We start from the raw sequence: 20,948 nt of genomic DNA, 5'->3' as shown, positions 1-20,948 counted from the left end.
TTTAATTGCGGCAGCATACAGCGAAATTACGCCAAATCCTGGAAAAGACCCATGAAAAGCAAGTCGACACCCATCATCTCTTTGTCGACTATAAAGCTGCGTTCGATAGCCCGATAAGGGATTGCCTGTACGCCACAATGTCTGAGTTCGGTATACCAGCGAAGCTTATACGGCCTTGCAGAAGGACGTTGAGCGACACAACCAGCTCCGTCAAGGTAGGAAATAACCCTAACCTCTCCGAGCCATTCAATACCTTTCGAGATTTCAGACAAGGCGATCCACTGTCATGCAGCCTCTTCAACTTCGTGATGGAAGGGGTGCTCCGAAAAGCAGGTGCCTCAAATGCGTCCCGCTCCTTGCGTACGCCGATGACATTGACATTATCGGCCGCTGTAAGCGAGATGTCACCGCTGCGTCTTCTGTTATCGAAAAGGAATCATCACGAGTGGGTCTGGCGGCGAACGAGGGTAAAACGAAGTATATGCTGTCTACAACGCGGAACACACGGCGTGTAGGAACGCACGTCATTGCGGACAACTATACCTTCAAAGTTGTGCCAGAATTTATTTATCTTGGCATCGCCGTTAACAGTAACAACGATATCAGCCTGGAGATCAAACGGAGAATCACTCTTGCTAATAGGTGTTACTATGGGCTAAGTAAGCCATTGAGTAGTCGAGCCCTCTCTCGCATGACCAAACTGACACTTTACAAGACGCTCATCATACCCGTGTTGCTTTATGGCGCAGAGGCATGGGTAGTGTCACAAGCGATGTAGCCGCTCTTGGGGTGTTCGAGAGAAAAGTTCTTCGGTCCTGTGCGCGTTGGCGAAGACTACCGTTCGAGAATGAACCACGAGCTGTATGAGCTCTACGCCGACATTGACGTAGTTCAACGCATCGCCATCCAACGCCTGCTTTGGCTAGGGCATGTCGTGCGTATGGATGAAGAAGCTCCTGCAAAGAAGGTGTTCGAGGGCGAAGGCCAAGGGAGCCGACGCAGAGGAAGACCATTGCTCCGGTTGAAAGACCAGGTGGAGGAAACCCTATGCTCGCTTGGTGTACAGAATTGGAGAAGGCGCGCGCGAGGCAGCCTGGAGAGAGCTAGTGAGGTCGGCCGTAACTCGGTAACGGGTTGTTATGGCCACCTAAGTAAGTAAGTAAGTAAGCATACAGCGAAAAAATTTTTAGTTACCAACTTTTCAAGTCTAGAAGAGTAGTAGAGAATGCTTTTGCTCACTTAAAAGCAAGGTTTAGAAGAATTGGTAAAGACATTGATAATGACATCAAAAATGCAACGTCAGTAATAAAATGTTGCTGGGGTTTGCACAATTTTGTACATGAATGATAGCATTAACAATAAATGGATTCAAAGCCAAAAAAATTCCGAAGTCGTAAATCAACGAGAGCAACCAGAATCGACGTACTACTCAAGACTACAACTTAAGCGCAGAACACATTACAGAATCAATCGCTTCGTTTTTATCTTCATTTTAAGTTTCATTTATTTCACATTTTTCTTTTTAAAATAAATTTTTTCATTATTAAATTAATTAAATCTACTTCAAGTACTAACAATTTATGTATCTGTTAACTTTAAATTCGTATTCTGTAAACGTAAAATAGAAATAATTCATTTATCACATTTTTTCAAATTATTCTTCTAAAATCTTTAGTTTTTTTTTTTGTGTGGTTTTCATACATTTATATTCATTTTGGAAGCGATCTGAAATTCCACTACCCATTTTCTTTGAAGGCCTCTAAAGATTTTTCGAAAATGGCACTCCGTTCCCCTCTCAATTTGCAGAGCTTCTCTACTATCTTCCTTCAGTTCTCGGATTTCTCGGGCAATCGTTTGGTTGACCGCCCGAAATTTTTCCAAAAATGCATATTGGAAATTTCCGCTTTCCTTTCCCCGTTTTTTCTACAATTGCTTCTAGGTTGAAATATTTGTATCCGCCAAGGATATGGTGCACTTTATCACAGTACTCCCACGCAGATGAGCCCAACAACTTTCTTCTCATATCTGTAAAAAAAGAAAACTATTTTGAAAATTACATACTAATAGTAATTGCACAAATTTACCTATATTTATTTGTTAAGTTATGTATTTTAACCTTTATTTCCCTTGACGAGAACACAAAGCCTTTTATCGCCATTTCAACGGCCATGTCTGCATATAAGTACCTACATGCGTATTTCTTTTGCAGCCTCGTAGTTGCGGCAGCTTCTCCTCCCACACTCCAAAAGAAACTCGACCGCCTCTTTATACCAAACCGATTGCTTTTCTCTATAAAATTAATCCATAATTCATATTTAACAAAAATTTTATTAGAACCATGTTTACAGACCTGTTTTCTTTGCCGGCGTCCATTTCATTTAGTTTTTATTTTGATGTTTCTTTTTAATTGCGGATTTTCAGTTAAGCACGAAAAAGTAGATCATATACTTATATGAGAACGTATTATAAGTAAAAGAACGCAGTTGTTTTCTACGAGATAAATTTTGCTCAATTTTGTGTTCTCTAGGGACTGCGGTAAGGGACTACGATAGGTCGGTCAGTGTGCGCACTATTACAGTCAAGTATTGTAGGTACAAGGTTGCGCAAAATTAATCTTCTTTATTTGCCAATTCGGTTTCGCATGTTGGCGATCATTGATTTACTTGCATAAGTTACATTTAAATATTGTTCCTTTCAATTTGCTTATATATTAGTCACAATTTCAAGATATGCATCTCGATTTCCCACGGTCCCCAAAAAAGTTCCTATATTGCCAACTCCGGATCATTGCCTTATATTTCTTAGCCAGAATAGTCGCATTTTGCTTATGCTATGTGCCTCTTCTATTTTTCCATGCAGAATTAGTTGAAGTACATGATATTTACTGTTGCTCATAAATCCCTTTCTCAAGGGTTTTTATAGTCCATATCTCCATAGCATACAGTAATACAGACAACACGTAACATGTAACAAATCGAATTTTCAGTTTCACACTGAAGGCCGGCGGGCCAATTAAAAGGTCAAAAAAATCGATTTTTTTTTCCTGAAATCAATAGCTTAGATATTCAAGAACATGAGACACAAATTTTCAGAGTTTAATTCCAAGTATTTGCAGAGCTACAGAGCCGAGCGTAGTGCGGCGTCGAGCAACCGTGCGCTTATTGTTGTAGTTTGAAGCGCGTTTTCTCGGCTTTTCATTTTCACGATTTTACCTAATTTATGTACACGATTGCAAAAAAAACTAAACGAGCTATCCATTTCATTCAAAATGAGTTATCTTCAGTATTGTTTTCTCTTCTATGTGAACTAAAAAAAACATCCAAAAACTTTTTTTAAGCGACTTTTTTACCCAGTTGAAGAGTTTTTTTTTTCCTTGAAAACCCACTTTTTTTTCTACCTTCCCCAAAAATTTGAATTTTACGTGTTTCTCCCAATTTTCTTAGTTCACATCGAAGATAATTACATCAAAATTAATAATCTTTTTTTTTTGTTTTCAGATGAAAATTGCAAGTTGTATCTTGTACAGAAGTTGGATACAGGCGCTCTGGGAATCTATTGATAACTCGGCTTACAATATATTGTTGGAGATTGTACAATTTTTTTTTTTTTAGTTCAAATATATATTAAACTATCCCCAAAACTTCATTTGGCTAATTGTTTTTTTTTTCTCATCCTACAACGCTTCGCGAAAACTACTGAATTTAGGACATCTAATTGGCCCGCCAGCCTGAAGTCATGGTTAGTGAGGACTTTTTTGTACTTAATGAATGCTGCCCCAGAAGCTTCAACTCGGAAGGATTCTAATCATATGCTCTGTTTAGTTTTGTTGGAGTTTATTTTTAAACCGAAGTTTTTACTGTAAATCGTTCTTGTAAATATAAATAAATAATAATAAACAATAAAAATTCTTTATACATTTAACTTTTTTGCATCGATATTCATGTTTTGTAGAATCTCAATGAGCTTATCGTGCTGAACAGTGTCAATTGATTTTTCGTAATCTATGAAATACTTTACATAAACACATCTTTCGAACGCCTCTACAATTTTCAACTACTAATTTTTTTGTTTTTTATAATAATTTTTTGTAACAGGTATATTATTATTAGAAGGCCATTACGCACTGCGACCAGAGCTGATCTATTGTGAAAGGCCTATTTTGTAACCCTAGAGTTTTAGGCTTTTTAGAAATTTTAGCACAGTTTTGGGTTTGTTGTTCCAAAGATTGCATGGAGATACTACGATACCACCAAGGTGGTGAAGTCTTTGTAACAGGTATAAGTAAATGAAAGAAAATAGGTTTATTGAAAATTATGTTACTTAATTTCCCTTACTATGAATGGCAGCCATTTATGCTGATTTGATTAAAACGATATCGTAGACTGCCGTGTGACTATCTTCTTGGCTGAATCAGTAATTCATACGATTCTGGATTGCTCGTGTTTGCTACTGGAAGGGCTGTCTCTACACCTGCACCTAAGCCGCCATTTTATTTTTATTTATGTTGTAATTGATGACACGAGCTTTCGTTGTTATGTCTGCGCTACATAAACTGCACTTTTTTGTGTGTTGCTTATGGATGCGAGAAAGAGACGTCTACTGATTCCTTAAGATCGTTGTTTAATATTCCATTGCTAACGTTGGGTTTCATGCGCTTGTTGATAATGTAGGCTGATATGGCAACAATAAAAATGCATTAGTAAAGGCGTGAGCTGTAGGCCATTATGACAATTGTGCTTAAACCAATCCCCTCAATGATGCAATGCGTCGCAAACTTTTTTGGTTAATATTATGCAGTATGGAATTACTGGCTATATGATATGGTATTACTGGCTATAGATGTCAACCACTCCATCCGATGTAGGGATATAAACTATATATAGTATGCCAATAGAGTTTAAAATGTCCGGTTACTCTAATGAAGCTGCCATCAGTATCAGTAACCTATAGGTAAAAAAATTATCTTGATTACCTTTATGAATTCTTTTTCCGTCAATAAGGAATGTGGTTCACAAATATTTTTCCACTACTGTTCCTACATAAAGGGTGGATAAGTTTCAAGGGCCCGTGTTGATTTTAAATAAAATACAATTTTTTTAAGAAATTATTGTTATATCTCTTTATTATGATAATACTGGTATGGTTCAATTACACATGGAATAAAATATCGGCCAAATGGCCACCGCGGCCTCGGCGGCACACCTCCATCCGATGGTCCAAATTTTCGATAACGCTGAGGCATAATTGAGGTTCTATGCCGTTAATGTGCGAAATTATCTCATCCTTTAGCTCTTGAATTGTTGCTAGCTTATCGACGTACACCTTTTCTTTCAAATAATCCCAAAGAAAGAAGTCCAACGATGTCGTTGACGTTTAGGTGTGGTTCACCTTCAACATCGGCCCTTGAAATTTAACGACCCTTTATAAATAGTTTACTGAGTTATTACAGCGTCCCCTATTAGACTTTATAAACAACTTTTTCGCCTGCCTTAAACATTTTGGTTTGTTATCCACTGAGAGAAAATATCCATATGCAGAATTTCCCCGGGCTTGCTAGGGGCTGGTGTCCGCCCCATTTCTAGGTCTGGCTAGTGAAGTTATTATTTCACTTCCTGGCAAGCTTTGCAATGAAGTATTATTTATCTTAACATTTTACGTATGTTGGAGAAATATAAGTCTTTAAGACTTGCACCATATTTTTGTTAAGAGATCTAAGTTCAGCTTGAAGAATAAGTCAGTCCTTGTTAAATAAGTCAGGCACCATATTTTTGGTATGTACGAGTTTGCCAGGAAAATCAGTTCTAATTCTGTTTTGTATTATAATTACAGGTAAATAAAAACAGGTTTTTACCTGGTTGTTTAAAAAAAACACTTGGGTTTTTTGTTTGTTGAGTTTATCACTGATAACTGATAACTGATCTTTATTTCTGAAAACTTACTTATTTATAATAAACATTTGATTACTTGATAATATTTACAATATTCAATTTATAATTCCTGGAAAAATAGTTCATTGGTCTTTGTAGTAATTAATTGCAATTGTTTATAAAGCGGTAAAGTTTATATAAAGGAAGTGTGAAAAAATACTTATGTATGTATGTTTGTTCATATTCTTATGAACAAAAATTGTAGTTTTTTTTTATATTTCGAATACAGTGGAGGCTATAACGGTAAATCTCATAACAAGCCGTTGGAGACATTAGGAGTGATGCAATACTTACTTACTGCTATTCTCTTCTCCCTGAAGAGCATAGAGGCTCGACAATCTCCATAAATCTAATTCTGTTGTTTGCCTCTCGGCAGGTTGTGGTCCACGAATACCCATTGGCATTCAGTTCGATTTAGACAGTTCTTCGTAAGCTTTTAGCACGAACACCTAGCCGATGGGATCCTTGCGAGTTCCCCTTAGCGCTTGTTTTGTAATATATTTCTTCCCTTTGCGAAGTGTGTGTCCTATCTATTGCCATTTCCGCTTCTTGATTTCATTGCTTGCCCATACCTGATTGGCACGATCGCAGAGCTCTTCGCTTAATTTGCGAGCAAGTCACCAGCTGAAATTTTTCTCTGATTTGACCTGACCACCACACATATATTGCGCAGGATACCTAACGTGGCTTTGACCTTAACAATTTGGGTACAAACGTCTTCGTCGGCGGCCCTGTTTGTGACTATACCACCCTGGTACGAAAATCGATCGACGAATTCAATATTGCAGTTGTCTAATGACAAAGATGGCCTTTGCACGTATCGGCTGCTAATTATTTTGTTTTTGTCAATGTTTATCATAAGGTCAGAATACTTTGCGTTTTTGCTTAAATTCTATAATTTTTAGTTTATTAATTTACATTCTGTGAAAAAGGTACCGGGAGTTGTTTAATAAAACGCAAAATAATTGTTTAATAATGAACATTTATTTTCTCGCTATCAAATACGTTCTATTCGAAGCAATACAAATATGCCAACGATTGGTTCAGTCATCAAAGCACCTGTTAAACGCGTCTGAAGAGATCTTCTTCTGCTCCTTCAGCGAATTCTTCTCAATGATCTCTATCGACGCAAAGCGGTGTCCGCGGAGTGGCAAAATCCGGTGAATACGGTGGTTGTTGGATGATATTTGTCGAGTTTTTGGTCAAAAAAGTGTTCTCAATATGAATCTTGTGAGACGGTGCGTTATCATGGTGCAAGATCCATGAGTTTTCTTTATAACTTCCAAATAATATTCTTTATTTACCGTAGAACCATTTAGCTCGAATTCCGAGTGCACAACACCATGATAATCAAGGAAAACGAGTGGCATGATTTTCACTTTTGACCGACTATGACTTGGTTTTCTGACCGACTTTGACTTGGTTTCTCAAAGACCCATGTTTTTGATAAAGCATACTCGCCATAGGCTTTCTGCAACATTTTCAACGATTCGGCACACGAAATCCCGTTCAAAACACAAAAACTTGAGATAAATTCTTTGTTCGATATTTTTATCCATAGGGAAAATCGCAGAACATACCTGCGGTTGACTGATATAGTAGCTAAATGTCACGCTCAAACATAATTGACAGATCACGCTCAAACTCTGCGGCAGTATAGAGGACAGTTGTACCAACATTCTAGCAAAAAAATTTAGACATAAGTGGAACGCGCGCTTTCTAAATAAACAATTCCCGATATTTTTTTGACAGAATGTATCATCTTACATTTACAACGTTCACGCCCAGTATCGCAAACGATCGCTTCTACCGGGTATCTTACATTTCGCAATACCATTGGTTGCGGCGGTTTTTTCTGCTTTGAAGGCACTTAAATTCACAATTAAATCCGTTGAAAGAAAAACTAAAATTTATTTAATACAATGATTTATTTAGATAGAGAGTTGACATCCGAGTTGACTGACGAACAATGCGTAAGAGCGGTTAAAGAATAATGAAATGCAAATATGTATAGCGATGAAAAAGGTATATCGATGTTGTTGAAGTGAACTCAACAAGAGGTATATCGATGTTGTCGAAATGAACCCAACATACCGCCACCCTTGAACTATCATGATATGTTCAATATGTACATTACAAAGGAAATAAATTCGAATACAAACTTAAGCAAAATAGGAATTTCAGACTTTAAATAAGTTAAATAACTACATTTTAGTTTTCTTCGGAAAATACGTCCCCTTGAGTTGGTAGAAGACACAGCTTAGGTATTGGGCGAGTGAATTCTCCGTTTGCGGTTTTTATCGTTACGACACGTACGTGACCATCTCTACCAGGATGACAATGAATTACTCTTGCGAGTGTCCACTTTGTTGGAGGAGAAAATTCATTAAACACAGCGACGACGTCTCCTTCTTGAAAATTTCGTGATGGACGAAACCACTTAGCACGACGTTGCAAGCTAACGAGGTATTCGTCTCTCCAACGGCGCCAAAAGTGTTGACGAATAGAAGAGACCAACTGCCACCTTTGTTGCAGGGTTCCAGAAAACCCTTGACCCTCAGGTTCTGGAATTGCCCGCAATGGTTCGCCTACCAGAAAATGGCCAGGCGTTAAAATCGATAAGTCGCCTGCATCCGTCGAAATGTCGCATAATGGGCGGGAATTGACACAAGCTTCCACCTCCGTTAAGAGCGTACTAAACTCCTCATAGCTTAAAAGAATTTCTCCGAGGGAGCGTTTTAGATGATATTTTATGCGTTTGATTCCAGTTTCCCAATATCCTCCCATGTGAGGTGCGGACGGTGGATTGAATCGCCACTCAATAGCAGAGTCTGCAAAAAACGATTGAAGTTGGGAGTCTTGCATGCACTCTTGATATTTCTCACGGAGTTCCCTTTCTGCACCAACGAAATTCGTTCCGTTATCCGAAAACATTTCTTTACAATAGCCTCTGCGGTTGATGAATCGTTTAAAGGCGTTTAGAAACGAAGAACTTGAGAGATCTCCAACAAACTCGAGGTGCATTGCACCTGTGCACATGCAGACAAATGAAGATATATAACCTTTTACGGATTTAGCTCCTCTTCCATGCGTAAATTTGAACATATAAGGACCAGCAAAGTCTACTGCTGTACGAACGAAGCAGCGAGCGTACGTTATGCGGGACGAAGGAAGATCACCCATTGATTGTGTTGCGAGCTTGCGATTTAAAGCGGTACATTTTACACATTTGCGATAGATATTACGAATTAAGTTGCGGGCACCAACGACCCAATACCGGCGTTGCAGGATTACTTGCATTATACGGGGGCCTGCATGTAGCGTATAGTGATGTATGTCCAAAACAACGAGTTTTGAAAGCGGAGAGTTTTTTGGCAGTATAACGGGGTGTCTGACATCATTTGCAACATCTGCGGATTTCAGCCGACCTCCAACACGAAGGATTCCAAACGAATCGAGAAACGGTTGTAATCGCAGCAAACTACTACGCAGTTTAATTGGCCTTTTTTCCCTGCAACAACGTATTTCATTAGAAAAATAGAAATTTTGTGTATACCTGATTAATCTTCGCTCGGATTCCAGCAACTCCTGACAATTAGGAAACCACGTTTTTTTGTTATTGATTCCAAGCGAGCTAGAGCGGGTATTGTGTATAAATCTCAATACATAAGCGATAATTCTTCTTAATTTCGAATAAGATGAGTATTTTGTGATGACCGACCAGTGAACGTCAGTAGCTGCGATACAAGCCTTAACCTTTCGTAAGCCTATTTCGGTTTTATGCATTATTTGCGCGGGCTGCTTCCAGAACTGTTCCTCTTCGCGTAAGAAGTCAGGTCCGAACCACCATAACTCATGATGCATAAGTTGAAGCGGAGATATACCTCTGGACGCGCAGTCCGCAGGATTGCTTTCAGAGCGTATATGGTTCCAGCACTCGGGAGGCAGGACCTCGTGAATATAGGCGATACGGTTTGCGACGAATGTTTCCCATTTATTAGGATGTGCTTGCAGCCACGCCAACGTAATGGTGGAATCTGTCCATGCTACCAGTGGACAGCAAAAATCCTTCCAACTTTGCATGACGGCCTTGACCAATTTTGCGGCGAGATGTGCAGCACACAACTCGAGGCGAGGTAGCGTTGTTGTTTTTAGCGGGGCAACTTTAGTCTTTGATGAAATTAAGCCGATTGTAATGTGACCATCCCTATGTACAGTGCGCGCATATATGACTGCGGCATAGGCGCGCTCGGAAGCGTCGGCAAAAACGTGCAACTCAGTAAATGAGCCTATCGTCCCGACTCCAACCCAACGGTTGACCTTAAGTTCAGATAAAAGTTGTAATTGCGAACGATGATCAAGCCACACCTTGCCTATCGTATCTGGTACTGGGTCGTCCCATCCAGTGTTGGAACGCCAGATGTCCTGAAACAACATTTTCGACCTGATTGTTGCGGGTGAAAGTAAACTCAATGGATCAAAAAGTTTGCTGGCATCGACCAGAAATGCTCTCTTAGTTAAGACGTGGGGCGGTTCTCCTAGAGAAATGGAAAATGTAAAATAGTCCTCTTCCATATACCAAATTAGTCCCAGAGCATGTACATTGTTGCCATCTACGGTGTAGTGTGATATGTTCTTGGATTCTCTAGCGATAGTCTCATTTAGCTCTGTACAATTTGACGCCCATTTTCTTAACTCGAACCCACCTTCCCGTAGAATATCGGACACATTTCGCTGCAATGCTTTAAGTTCCGACTCGCTAGACGCACCAGTGAGAAGATCGTCCATGTAAAAGTCTTTAAGAATTACGTCGACTGCTTTCTGAAAAGTATTGGAAGATTGTTTCGCGGTTTGTTGCATCGATTTGACAGCCAAATGCGAGGCGGACGCAATTCCATAAGTTACGCGTAGCATGCGGTAATCTGTAATAGGTAGAGATGGGTTAGAGCGCCAAACAATTCGTTGTAAGTCGACATGTTTAGCTGAAACACAGATTTGTCGATACATTTTTGCAACGTCTGCAGTTACTGCGAATTTGTGCATTCTAAAGCGCAAAAGTATGGAGTACAAGTCTTCTTGTAATTGAGGACCAACATAAAGAGCATCGTTGAGGGAATTCCCCGTTGTGGTTTTAGCAGACGCGTTAAACACAACTCGCAATTTTGTCGTAACGCTGGACTCCTTTACGACAGCATGGTGTGGCATATAATATTTCGCATAGTTCGTTTTAGGCACGACCTCCATATGACCCATTTCAATTAATTCCTGCATGAATTCGTTATAGCGTGTCCACAGATCCTGATCACCGGCAAATCTGCGCTCCATGCGTAATAAGTTTCGTACGGCGAGACTCCTTGATTCACCTAATGGCACGTCGACCTTGAGTGGCAACTCCACTACAAAGCGTCCGTCCGGCTTCCTAATATGAGTTGATTCAAAATGTTCTTCGCAGTACCGCTCCTCGTGGGTAAGATATCGTGTTTGCGGCGCTTCTTCAAGTTCCCACAATCTAGCCAATGCTCTATCTAAATGTACATCACAGTGTAATGATTGTATATGGTTTGCGGGTGGAACGGATGTATCTACGTTTCCACACAACGTCCAGCCAAAGACTGTTTTCTGTATTATTGGCGTGCCAGGTGGGCCTTTACGCAGCTCAGTTAAAATGAATCGATCCATATAGTCCATGCCCACTAAGATGTCTACACGGCCGGGTTCCATGAAGTGCGGGTCAGCTAAGAACAGTTCCTTGATGTGAGACCATTCAGGAACGCTTAAACTCTGCGACGGCAAATCGCCCGTAATCTTTTGTAAAATTAATGCATTGATGGGGTAGCATTCACTTGAATGTCGCGAAGAAAGGAATAACGTCGTTTCGCCTCTGCAACGGCCACCCTGAGAAGCGCCAATTCCCGTTACAAATATGGACGAAGATTTGCGAGCTAGACCTAGACGTTGTACGCATGCCTCAGTTATGAATGTGGCGTGAGAACCTGAATCGAATAATAAGCGAGCATTCTGCCATCGATCAGCAGAATCACGTACCTTTACTAGGGCGGTTGATAGCAACACAGCGTTTTGTGGTTTATGCATTGGGTTAACCTTGGAATTAAGGCAAGCGGAGGCGGATGTGACAGCGGTTTGCGGGAGCAAGCTAGCGGCGGGTAACGTACCTGCAGCGGTGCGGGGTGAGTCGACGACGTGGGAAGAGGTGGATGCCTCTGGCGAACTATGAAGCAATGTATGGTGGCGCTGCCGACATATTCGACAGGAAGACGCGCTATTGCAGCGTTCCTTAAAATGTCCGGTACTTAAGCAGTTTAAGCACGCCTTGAAATCTTTCACAAAATTGAGTCTAGCGTTTGCATCTAAACTACGGAATTTTTCACAAGAATAAATTCTGTGACCTGCGTTACAATACGTACAACGCGATTGATCTGCGGTGGCATGAAAAACCTTTGCCGATTTTCCGACCAATTTTTGATTGTTCGGTTTTCCTGGCCATGACTGGGTTGCCGGCGTTGATATCATCGATAATGAGCGACACCTTATTTCCAAAAAGGACGAAAGGTCTTCGAAGGTAGGAGGATCGTCGCTAGTGAGTGACAACTCCCACTGTTTGCGAGTTTCGTAGGAGAGTCTGGTTACAGTTTCATGTACTAACCAATCGTCCCAAAAATCCACTGGTCGCCCTAAAGCCTTAAGTTCCCTTATGTGTTGTTGGAATGCATTCAACACGTTCTTAATGGAGTCAGCAGTGTCGCTCGTCGATTTACGTATCTCTGCAATTGCCCGAAAGTGCGCTTCGACAATAACTCGCATGACTTTATATCGCGACTTTAGAAGATTCCATGCCTCCGTATAGTTGGCATCGCAAATTTGGAAACCGCTGATAATGCTAAGCGCATCACCCTTTAAGCAGCTACGTAAGTAGTGTAGCTTTTGACCACCTGACAATGAAGAGTTAGAATCTACGAGGGTAACAAAAGCGTCGTAGAAGGCGATCCACTCAGTGGAATTGCCCGCGAAGGATGGAAGTTCCATTTTAGCTAGTTTAATTGCTGCTGACACGGTGGGATGCGGATTTGTAGAATTCGCAACTGATTCGGTTCTACACTTCTGTACACGCCTAAATTGTGATAGCGCTGTAACGTACCAGGTCTCGGCCTGGATGCGCGCGGTCTGTTCGACATCGATGTTATCTGCACCACAAGAAAGCTCGACTTCATCTTGGGCTGTCTTAAATCGTACCCACTGTTCATTTAATAACTGCAGATAACTTTCGACATTTTCTAAATCTAACACAAACGCTTCGTCGTTGCTCTTGGTCATGTACCTTTTTATAGCATTTAGCGCGGAATCACGTGTTTTTACGAATGCGGACATTTTGCGGGTGCGGTAAAATAATATAGGTTATGTTAATATAACGCGGTGTAGACTATATGGAATTAAATTATCGCGGTAATCCGGCTCGAAGGACCAGAAATGGTTGCGGCGGTTTTTTCTGCTTTGAAGGCACTTAAATTCACAATTAAATCCGTTGAAAGAAAAACTAAAATTTATTTAATACAATGATTTATTTAGATAGAGAGTTGACATCCGAGTTGACTGACGAACAATGCGTAAGAGCGGTTAAAGAATAATGAAATGCAAATATGTATAGCGATGAAAAAGGTATATCGATGTTGTTGAAGTGAACTCAACAAGAGGTATATCGATGTTGTCGAAATGAACCCAACAACCATATTCATATGTCATAGTCATCTCACTTATACCCCTATCTATTTTGTTGCCAGTACTACAATATGTATCTGGAGTTTATAAAATTCATAATGCAAGTCTTCGCGAGTTTTAACAAGTAAAATGAACCTGAAAAATATTTTTATCCTATGCACATTTGTCGAATCTTTGCGGAGAGCAGGGCAGTGGCACAGTAGGTGTTCCAAGGTATCCCTATCATTCGCTTCATTGCTTGTGTTTTGTGTTACACGCATCGCTTTAAATAATCCCATTTTCTCTGCGTGATGTGGGATGAAACAGTGTCCAGTTAGTACTCCAACAACCTTTTACTGTATTTTCTAGACAGTGATAAAACAAAGTTTGCTGTTTTGGCTTTTGTTTAATTTTGACAGGTTTGTACAAGGTTGAGTGTTCCCATATCGAATGCATTTTCAGAGAGAAGATTGATGGGTATAGATCTGACGTGCTCAATCTCGGCTAACGAATACCTGCCTTAGCAAGCTCCTCAGCTCTCTCATTTCCTTCTATTCCTTTATGTCCTGGTATCCAATAAATAGTGACTTGTCTATTGCCACAGAATTCATCTATTTTGAATCTGAATAGTTGAACACATTCCGCGTTAGTGGCGGGAGCCATAATTGCTTTACTAGCCGCTTGACTATCAATGAAAATGTTTGTCCGAGTATTAAAAAGAGTTGATTCCAGGTATAATTCAGCTGCTTTTGTAGCGGCATAGATTTCAGCTTCAAATATATTACAGTAATTTAGGAGTCGGAAAGACTTTTGGAGATCAAAGTGCGGGCAAAAGATAGCCGCCTACTCCTTCCACTGTTTTGAACCCATATGTAGAGATTTTGAATGAATTGTATTTGGATTCCATTCTGCCATCCATTTTGCTCTATCATGACGCTAGGCGTTTTACCAAATTTAACTCGTGGAATCACGTAGTCTGACCTTCCGTTTGAATCCAGAATGTTGCGGCGACCAAAAACACTGTGAGAACTATCCTGACATCTTCAGTCTTGGAGCAGATATTTCGGCTGAGCTCCTTACTACTAGTTTAATTGGATGCCAGTTGAGAATTATTTGTATTGCCACTGTGTGAGTTGTGCTTTGCGCCGGTTACATACACTCCTGCAATCCTTTGCACGTTTGGTCTAATCACCGCCATATATACCCAATGTGTGAGTCAAGGAGATAAGCCCCAACTCTTACCGAGCATTTTTCTGCATACGTATAAGGCACTAAAGGCTTTCTTTGCTTTTTCTTCCTCATTTAATCTTCATGGCAGTTTGCTATGCACAACAATGCCTAGGTATTTAGTCGAAGTTTTTGGTGTCAACTCAACTCCTCGCAGCCTCGGAGGTGACCGCTAGGAATCTTGTCCTTCCTTATAAAGAGTTCTATGTCCGTCATGCCTGGATTTACTTCCAGGTCGACCATTTCCGTCCACTGATCTCTCTAAGCGTCATTCTTAGTATTTCACTCATAGTTTCGGGACACTATAGAAGAAGGGAAAGCTCTCCTCCCTGTGCGGCTCCTCTGTTTGCTGTTTTCGAGTTTGCACTGGGCCCCCATTCGCCCTTTACTATCCGACATTTTAATAAGCTGCAGTTAAATCCAGACCCTCTATCAAAGCTTCCGTAGATACATTGTTTAAAGGCTGTTAAGAAAGACTTCCATCGCATATTCTCCACAATACAGCGCTTTCTCTATCCGTAGCACCACTCTGTGACGAGCTGTTTCCGTGAACTGCCCCTTCGTGTACGCATGTTGATTCGGTGACAGGAAGCTAGGTTCAGTTCTTTCCTAATATACAAATCTAGCAGTCTTTCGAACGTTTTCAATATGAATGATGTTAGATTAATTGGCATATAGTCCTTGGGATACAAGTAACTGCTTTTACCCAGTTTAGGGATAAAAACAACTCTAGCTAATCTCCAGCTTCTAAGGGCGTAATATAGCCTCAGGCAGTGCAGGAATATTTCTTTCAGCTGCGGTATCAGCAAAAATCTTTATTTCTGCAGCAGCGCTGGGAAGATTCAGTGCGGATCAAAAGGGGTCGAAAGGGCTTCAATGCCGAGTCCAACCTAGTTGGCCTTCGGAGTTATCGTCACTGCTTGTGCTGTGCATAACAGCAGAATCATTGCGAATGGCTCTGCGGAAAGTGGGTATCTATTAGTACTTCCAGCGTTTCCTTGCAATCTAGTGTCCAGTCAGCTGTATCTGTACAGATTATTTTAGTGTCGCATCATCGTTGCACTTCAGGAGCCATCCCTCGCTCATGAACCACCCCTCTCCTTCGACTGAAGGCGAGAATTTGTCCAGCTCGTTTACCATTCGCGCAACATTGGCTTGCAGCAGTTTTCCATGTAGCTGCTTTCATTGATCTGCCGTCATGTGTCCATTGGAATGGCTTCGGTCAATCAGTGCAACGATCAGGTTTCATTTGGCTACATCACTGACCTTAGCTATATGTTTGGAACTGCTTGGCTGGTCAGTAGGATTTGCAGGAGCTGCATTTGCTTAGCCACAGGTTTTTCTTTTTTCGCTGATCTTTGCCACTTCGTATCCTTCAAGGTTCACGCAACGTTCTCCTCAATTTTATTGGAGAAGGCAGGGTTCGTTGTCGCAAACCTTTCGCCTTTTGAGAAGGGCTCTCATCCTTTCGTTGTTGCGCTTTCGGCTCATTTCAGATCTTCCTGCTCCGTAGGCGGACCTTTGATACCCAGCCACATTTGGATTTAGACCGCCACTTTGTATTGGCCAAGGACTTTCTGTCCCTCCTTACGCGGCTTGTTTCTCGGGCCTTTCCTGCACTCGGAACCGGACCTGAAGTTGAAGCTTTTTGTGAGGTCAGCATCTCTTCTTCCGCTGTCCATTTACCTTGTTGTGCAGTAGCATTTCGATTGCTGAGGTCTACAACCACCACAGCAGCGATGTGACCGCTGGCGACACGCAGAGAAGGATCAGGTTCCCCACCGTTCCCGCCGGTGGTATTAGTCAATACTTCCACCGACGTTTCGACCGATATCCCGGACGGTCCTCATTCTTCTTCGACTCTATGTTGGTTTTCTTATTGAGGGACTCGTCGCATAGCGTTTTATGCCTACCCACCAGGCACCTCTTGACTATGACTGTAATCAGGTTCCGCATATCTTCGCCCACCTCAAAGGTGCTGAGGGAGGCATACATATCCTGTCCTTACTAGTCTTCTTACTGCCTTTCTCCTCGCATGCTTGCCCCCTTTCCAATATCAAATTTCGAAAAATAGATTACTAGAAGTGAGACATGGGTGGGAAGAGCAAAGATGTCGAGGCCCATTGCCCAGGCGGCAACTCCGCGAAGGGGTCAGTCAGAGGATTTTCGCCACTCAACAAATAGGGAAACAAACATGCTAATCATTTTACGAACCCGATTTTCGATGGATATCTTTTTATCTATCTTTTTTTAAAGTGCGATTCTCCGATGTGAAACTGCTTCCCTTAACTAATATGCTCTCTTCCCGACGTTAATAATACTTGAATACGAAAGAATCCTCACACATAAGTGTAAGTGTAATATCCTTTGGTCTAAAATACTTGTGGCAAACCCTGCTCTATCATATCCACGTTAATTCCTCACTTGGAACTTGAAAAAAGCCACTCTTGTGACTAATAATACGTTCACATATGCATTAATCACCTATAAATGCACCAAATTAATCCACCGGTTCACATATGGCAGATTACCTGCAAAATTGACAATCAGCTGTCAATACTGCTTTGAGAGGTTTTGACGTGATAACGTCATATAATTCGATTTAGCCGGCTGCGCGCACGAAAAATGTGTCGTTATCTTGCTCATGCGTCGTTACCTTGCTTGAACTGCAAGCGAAAGCGCGGAACGAACGACAAAGAGCACAATCGGCCCCCGCGTTCGGCAACGTTCGACATCTGGCTCTCTCCTACTTGAGTGAGCATACCTATATATGTATGTATATGCGCATTTGTATATAAATTCACATACTTGTATTTGCATATGCCTTCTTCCTGTGTGCATGGTAATGAACCATTTCTCTGTTGAGAATAGGAGATGATAGGAAAAGTAGGAAATGAAAGGGCGTATTTCGAGTGTAATGTGTCTTGAAAAAGCAAATCGATGATGTTGCCTCTTAGTGTTGTGACTTATTAACGTCTGATGCACATTCGAAACTGAACATATCTTTCATGAATTTGATAAATGCGTCGTCATTTTTCACGTTTGTGTAAATGTAACTTGATCAATTTCATTGCGATTCCATTTACCTCCTTCTCTATATCCATACAAAATATCAATCAAACAAATAAAATTAAAATTTTGTTTTGAAAATTGCAACCATTACATCAGTATTTTGTTATGACGTTGTCACGTAAAACTATCGTCAGTAAACCGACTTTACAGACAACCTCTTTTTCTTCAAATTATTTTGGTGGAATATTTCGGCGTTTTTGGTTTCTTTAATTATTATTAACGATATGAAGAAAATACAAGGAGAAGGAATACCTAATTTAATTGCGCAATTGGCTGATAACAATAAACAGTTGGAGGAAATCCGTATGCGACGTTTACTGAGGTTGCAAAAAATGATGGCAGCAATGCGCATGGGATATTCTATATTCCATTTTTAATGGACACACGCTTTTTTCTGTGAAATGAATCCATAATTAATAATATTTAACAAAAATTTTATTAGAATTATGCTTACAACCCTGTTTTCTTTGCCGGCATCCATATCATTTAGGGCTGTATGTCGAAAAGTATCGTTATTATCTAGGATTATTTTATAATCTCAGATTTTGGGAGAGAAATTTTGTATAGTAAATCGCGCTTTTTAATTACGGATTTTGAGTTAAACGCGAAAAAGTAGATCATCTACTTATATGTGAACGTATTATAGTAAAGATTTCCTAAAGTGTAATTAAAAAAACTCGAAGTAGTTCTGATATGCAGTTTCTGGTATGTCCTTGAGCTCTCTCAGCGATTCGGTTTTTATTCGCAAACGCTGTCCTTTAATGGGCCTCTTCAATCTTAGGAACAGGAAAAAGTCGCAGGGAGCCAAATCTGGTGAATACGGTGACTGGGGCATGATATCTGGTTGTTTTTGGCCAAATAAGTTCTCACAAGCAAATATGAGTGAGCAGATGCATTATCGTGACGCAAATGCCAAGCATTTTTTCCACAATTCTGGGCGTTTTTTTTCGTATTGTTTCACGCAAATGGCGCTTAACTTCAAGATAATACTCCTTGTTCAGCGTAGGACTTTGTGGTAAGAGCTCTTTATGGACTACGCCATGGTAATCGAAGAAACCAGTGAGCAAAACCTTGATATTTTATCGAAATTGGCGTTCGCTTTTGGTCTTGGCTCTCCTGGACTCTCCCATTGGGACGATTGGGTTTTGTTTTCGATGTCATAACCATGTACTCATGATTCGTCATCAGTTATGGCCCTTTTAAGCAACTCTGGACCATCGCTTACGTCAATCATCAATTTCTGAGCGATGCTCATGCGATGTTGTTTTTGGTCAAAATTCAGCAATTTTGGAACGAACTTCGTTGTACACGCTTCATGCCCATAATTTCGAATTCCGACATCCTCAGCAATTATTTTAATTGTGATTTAACGATTCTCCATAACAATTTTCTTCTTTTTCTCAACATTTTCATTGGTGTTGATGTGCTGGGGCGTCTAAGCGAGCGTCGTCATTCACATCTTCTCGACCTTATGTGAAAAGCTTGTACCACTTGTAAAAATTTTTTGACTCAGAGTATCCTCACCGCATGTCACTGTCAACATTTCAAGTGTTTTTGAGCACTTAATTCCATTTTTTACACAAAATTGATAGAACTTCTTTGGTAAATTTTTTTCGGTAGCAGAAAATCGCCGAACACGCAAAACACTTGCCTTATTTATGCTTCTCATAAGCAAACTTAATAAGCTATACTGCTAAAGCCGTGAACATATCTTCGAGACGAAAGTACCAACATAAAAAATAATAATAATCGAAAGTCGAATGTACGTAGCCCGCGAAATTTGCAAATTCATCTCATTTTTTGAACTTACCTCGTACATGCTTGTACAAAATATAAGTATCATATGTATACATATATTATAATTGGTCCTACGATTAGTTCTGTTACAAGTTAAGTCCGTTATATATATGAAATTTTAATACTTTTTTAATGAAGTTAGTTTTATTCAATCATGTAATAATTGAAAACCAAAACTTTAAATTTTCATTCAAAATGGTCACCATTTGTTTTTACACAAGCCTTCAAACGATTAGGCTATTCAGCATTGCAGCACGCACGGTTTCCATGGATACTAACGTCGCTGCTCGAAACAAAGATTGTTTGAGATTCTCCAAATTTCTGTGAGGTCTTCGAAATGCCATGTTCTCCAATTCTGACCCCAAACTGTAGTCCAATGAATTCAGATCTGGACTTCCAAACGGCCAATCTTCTGCGGCTATGAACCCAGACATATTGTGTTTTAGCCACGCTCTCCATTGAATAGGGTGCTACTCCACTACTTCACCACGCCTTCTAAGACGTCCTCCTGATACACTTTTGCCCTGGCTTTCATGTGGAGATCATCTCTAATTAGTTTTGACATGAGTCTGGTATTCCTGCGATTTCTTTCTCGACGGCCTTTATGGCTGCACTGGTTCGAACTTCGCGAGTAAGACCACTTTTGTCTGTCACGTCAGACGTTTGGGAAAAACTATTGATCATGCTCAAAATATTCATTTTCAGCAATTCTTCTTACATTCACACCGTATGTACATCAGTCCGGACGGGTTTTTCTTACACTCCAATATCTACATATCATATATCTGTGGTTAAAAAAATAATCAAAATACAACAACCAGCGAAATAGACGCTATAACCAAAATATTCCCGATCGCAATACAGTTTAAATCAACAAAAATAACCAAACTAAATAAAACAAATAATAATAAAAACAAAAACAAAAATAAATAAAAAAAATTAAAAAAAATAAAGTTTATCCTGTTATGCCAGTAGAGCGAACACTACCTACACCGAGTCATGCTCGTATTGACAACAAACTTCCACCGGATAAAAACAATATCAGTGCGCTCTCTCAAACGTGTTAGCTCAGTACGATTAGTCAAAAAATGTCAAGTGAGCATAAAAATGACTCCTCTCTTACCGCCTTAATAGGCAGTCAACAAACAAAAAACGCCGCATCACCTGTAAATCCAGCAGATACGCTCTCTTGGACTGCTCAATGCACTACCC

The 20,948-nt window shown here is 40.3% G+C and overlaps 1 protein-coding gene across 1 annotated transcript; it reads right to left on the bottom strand.

Annotated features, from left to right (window-relative positions):
- Positions 1-4,573: 4,573 nt before the first annotated feature.
- LOC128867082 (uncharacterized) lies at positions 4,574-13,313 on the bottom strand. The gene is made up of 2 exons (XM_054108212.1): positions 9,812-13,313; positions 4,574-4,671 (listed from the first exon to the last, which is right to left on the bottom strand). Exons 1-2 carry the CDS (start codon positions 13,311-13,313, stop codon positions 4,574-4,576), a joined length of 3,600 nt encoding a protein of 1,199 aa, XP_053964187.1.
- Between the last annotated feature and the right edge of the window lie 7,635 nt (positions 13,314-20,948).

Source organism: Anastrepha ludens, chromosome 2 (assembly GCF_028408465.1).
Source record: "Anastrepha ludens isolate Willacy chromosome 2, idAnaLude1.1, whole genome shotgun sequence".
NCBI lineage: Eukaryota > Metazoa > Arthropoda > Insecta > Diptera > Tephritidae > Anastrepha > Anastrepha ludens.
This window is presented reverse-complemented; position numbering and strand designations above follow the sequence as displayed.

Coding starts and splice junctions, on each gene's coding strand:
- LOC128867082 (XM_054108212.1), bottom strand. CDS start 13,313: ATGTCCGCATTCGTAAAAACACGTGATTCCGCGCTAAATGCTATAAAA. Junction 4,672..9,811: donor TGCGGACTGCGCGTCCAGAG/GTATATCTCCGC, acceptor TTGCCATATCAG/CCTACATTATCAACAAGCGC.